Source organism: Apium graveolens, chromosome 5, assembly GCF_009905375.1.
Source record: "Apium graveolens cultivar Ventura chromosome 5, ASM990537v1, whole genome shotgun sequence".
NCBI classification, from domain to species: domain Eukaryota; kingdom Viridiplantae; phylum Streptophyta; class Magnoliopsida; order Apiales; family Apiaceae; genus Apium; species Apium graveolens.
Genome location: NC_133651.1, coordinates 2,648,454 through 2,651,485, shown reverse-complemented (window position 1 = coordinate 2,651,485; position 3,032 = coordinate 2,648,454). Strand labels below are relative to the sequence as shown.

Sequence of the window (3,032 nt, the reverse complement as noted above, 5' to 3'; positions counted from 1 at the left end):
GATGTCATTTTTGCCGATGTATCAAACTCTCTTTAAATAGCTGATCATCACATCGTCAAACTCACATTAATTTGATGATTTCATCTTTCACTAACATATTCCCCTAATTAATTATACTTTCAATATATCTCTTTCATTTATAACCTTCACTCATTTTCTGTCTTCCTCATTTCTCCCTCATTTTTAAATTCTCCACTAGTTCTCTTTTCCAGTAATTTAAATATTCATCAATGTATTATATATTTTAATAATAATAAAAAAATAAAATAATTTTTATTTTACTCTTTTTAAGCATTTATATTTATAATTTTATTCAACTTCTCAGTATCATAACAAGATATAAATATAATACATATTGAAATTTAATTATTTTAAAATATATTTTTATAAAAAATATATATAATATAACCGGGAATATGCCCGGATTCCATCTAATTTTTGTAAATAAGTTGAAAAACATAAATATAATCTCGAATAAATTCATTTGGACACATGACCGTTAAAACTAAATTCTACTCCTCCAAACAGGGGAACGCGGCTTATACAAACATCAACTAATATTCTATATATAAAATTCTCTAGATTTTGTTAATCACATTGATGATCCCAACTTCATATACATATAATCTCTCTCTACTTGATGTTCTATATTTATTACATATAAACCCTATATTGTTCTTTAGTTAAAAACCAGGTTGTATTTTGTATTGCCTTGATCATAATTCAAAAACCAATTTGCAAATTCAACTTGATTTTCATTGTTTTTGTATGTAATTCAACGTTTTAAGAGACCCCAAGTGATCAAAACAAACATTTTTTTGTTGTTTTTAATGGGTGAGTTTAAGGGTTGTGATGATTATAAGTATGGGAATGGTGTGGCTTGGATTAGAGGCCAAATGATTGGGAAGGGGAGTTTTGGGTGTGTTTTTCTTGCGAATTTGAAGAGGCCCAGATCGAGGTTTAGGTGTTTTCCGTGTGTTATGGCTGTGAAATCGGCTGAGGTTTCGATTTCGGGGTCAATTCAGAAGGAGAAGGAGGTGTTGAGTAATGTTGGGAGGTGTGATTATGTGATTAGGTGTTTTGGTGAAGAGATTAGTGTTGGTGAGAATGGTGAAATGGTTTATAATTTGTTGTTGGAGTATGGTTGTGGTGGGAGTTTAGGTGATTTGATCAAGAAATCGCGGTTAGGGGAATTGGATGTGAGGAGGTATGCTAGAGGGATGTTGAGGGGGGTTTATGATATTCATGAGTCTGGGTATGTGCATTGTGATTTGAAGCCGGATAATGTGTTGTTAGTGAGAAATGGGAAAGGTGAATTTAGGGTAAAGATTGGTGATTTAGGGTTGGCTAAGAGGGATAAGGTGAGTAAGAAGAGGAAGTTGAGTCCCTATTGGAGGGGGACTCCGATGTATTTGGCACCTGAGGCTGTGACGGATTGTGTTCAAGGGTTTGCGTCTGATATTTGGGGAGTTGGTTGTATTGTGCTAGAGATGCTCACGGGGAAGCATCCGTGGGGAATGGAGGATTGTAGTGCTGATGAGCTTCTGGCTAAGATTGGTGATCGGCATGAATTGCCTAAGATTCCGGAGGATGTGTCAGTTGAGGCGAGGAGCTTCTTGAAGGGTTGTTTTGTTAGGAATCCTATGTATAGGCTGACTGCGGAGATGCTCTTAAATCATCCATTTTTGGAAGGTTTAGTTGAGGATGATCAGGATGAAGAGTCTGAGGAGGTTTCAGATGTAAATACTGGCAGCTCTTTATTGTTGCTGTCTGATGTTGATGATGAGCTTGATTACTCGTCTCTCTCAGATGATTGCAGCTTTGTTTCTGAAGATGAAGATGGTTCTTATTGGTCAGAAGAAGAGGTGGATGGTGAGATGGTAGCTGAAGAGGAAACATTGGAGGTTAAACTAAGTAGGGATAACACAAGTTCGAGCATCAGTTCTGAATTTAGTAATGTTATTAATACATCGATACAGGGTCCATCAAATGCAAGACAGCAGCATACAGTTACTTTTACCATTCCTGCCGGTGTTTAGCTAATCATTCTAGCTACTGGCAATTTGTACGGTGAGAAATTAAGTCCACATAGGGTTATATGTGTATTTTAGTGATCATACATACAAGCATACTCTGTATACATATTACAAACAGAATGACAGTTCATAGATCTGTGTTTAGAATGTAATGCTGTTTGAAAATTCAATTGATTCTTATTTTATTGAATACGGTATCAAGGAACTATGGAATTTGGAACATGCTTAATGTGTTTTGTTACTGTATTGTGTTCCTTAATATCTTGACCAAGCTGTCGTGTCTCTCATTTTCCAAATTTTGTGTTTATATCCAAATGATGTTGTAGCCTGTATGGCGGTTAACTACTTGTCTTCTTTTAGAAGTTTAGAAAGTATTCCAGTGTCTACTGGACATTCTTAATCTTCAGTAGTTATTTATGATCACATGATCATAACTACCAATGTGGCATGAAATCTTTAAAATGAGGAAAGATCTGCAACAGGAATTTTTGCTCGCTCAAACAGAATTTTAGTCACCTCTCACAAATTTATAAATGAGATGAATCTCAGTAAATTGGTTATTCATGTAATTCAATTTATCCTGTATCTAGTACTATCACTATTTCGTCTTGTGTTAGGTAAGTTTCTTTGTATAAGCTTATATAAAAAGAATGTGAACCAACAAAGATTAACAATTAAAATTCCGTCTCTGAACACTTGATGAAGTTACATCAATAATATATTGTAGGATTTTAGAAACTGGCTTTAACATCAGACTGGGGCTCCTGTGGGAAAGATGGAGTGACATATAATAAAAAAGTGTGGTTTACATATCATCATGAGATATTGTAATAAATTCAGTATAACCATCCATTTTGTATTAGGAATGAAGAGTGATTGTTAGGAATGTATGTGCATTAGTTTGATGATATGTTTAACAAAATACTTAAGTAGAAATTTAGTGTCTGTAGCCTCAACGGATAAGACCACTTTGGCTATCCGTTGATGGTGTAGCTT

At 34.6% G+C, this 3,032-nt stretch overlaps 1 protein-coding gene across 1 annotated transcript; it reads left to right on the top strand.

Moving 5' to 3' along the window:
- Positions 1 to 592: 592 nt before the first annotated feature.
- On the top strand, positions 593 to 2,226 carry LOC141661965 (mitogen-activated protein kinase kinase kinase 20-like). Its single transcript, XM_074468999.1, has one exon. The coding sequence runs from the start codon at positions 831 to 833 to the stop codon at positions 2,037 to 2,039; it is 1,209 nt and encodes a 402-aa protein (XP_074325100.1). The 5' UTR covers positions 593 to 830; the 3' UTR covers positions 2,040 to 2,226.
- Positions 2,227 to 3,032: the final 806 nt, after the last annotated feature.

Excerpts from the sequence above, each read along its gene's own strand:
- LOC141661965 (XM_074468999.1), top strand. The coding sequence starts at position 831 with ATGGGTGAGTTTAAGGGTTGTGATGATTATAAGTATGGGAATGGTGTG.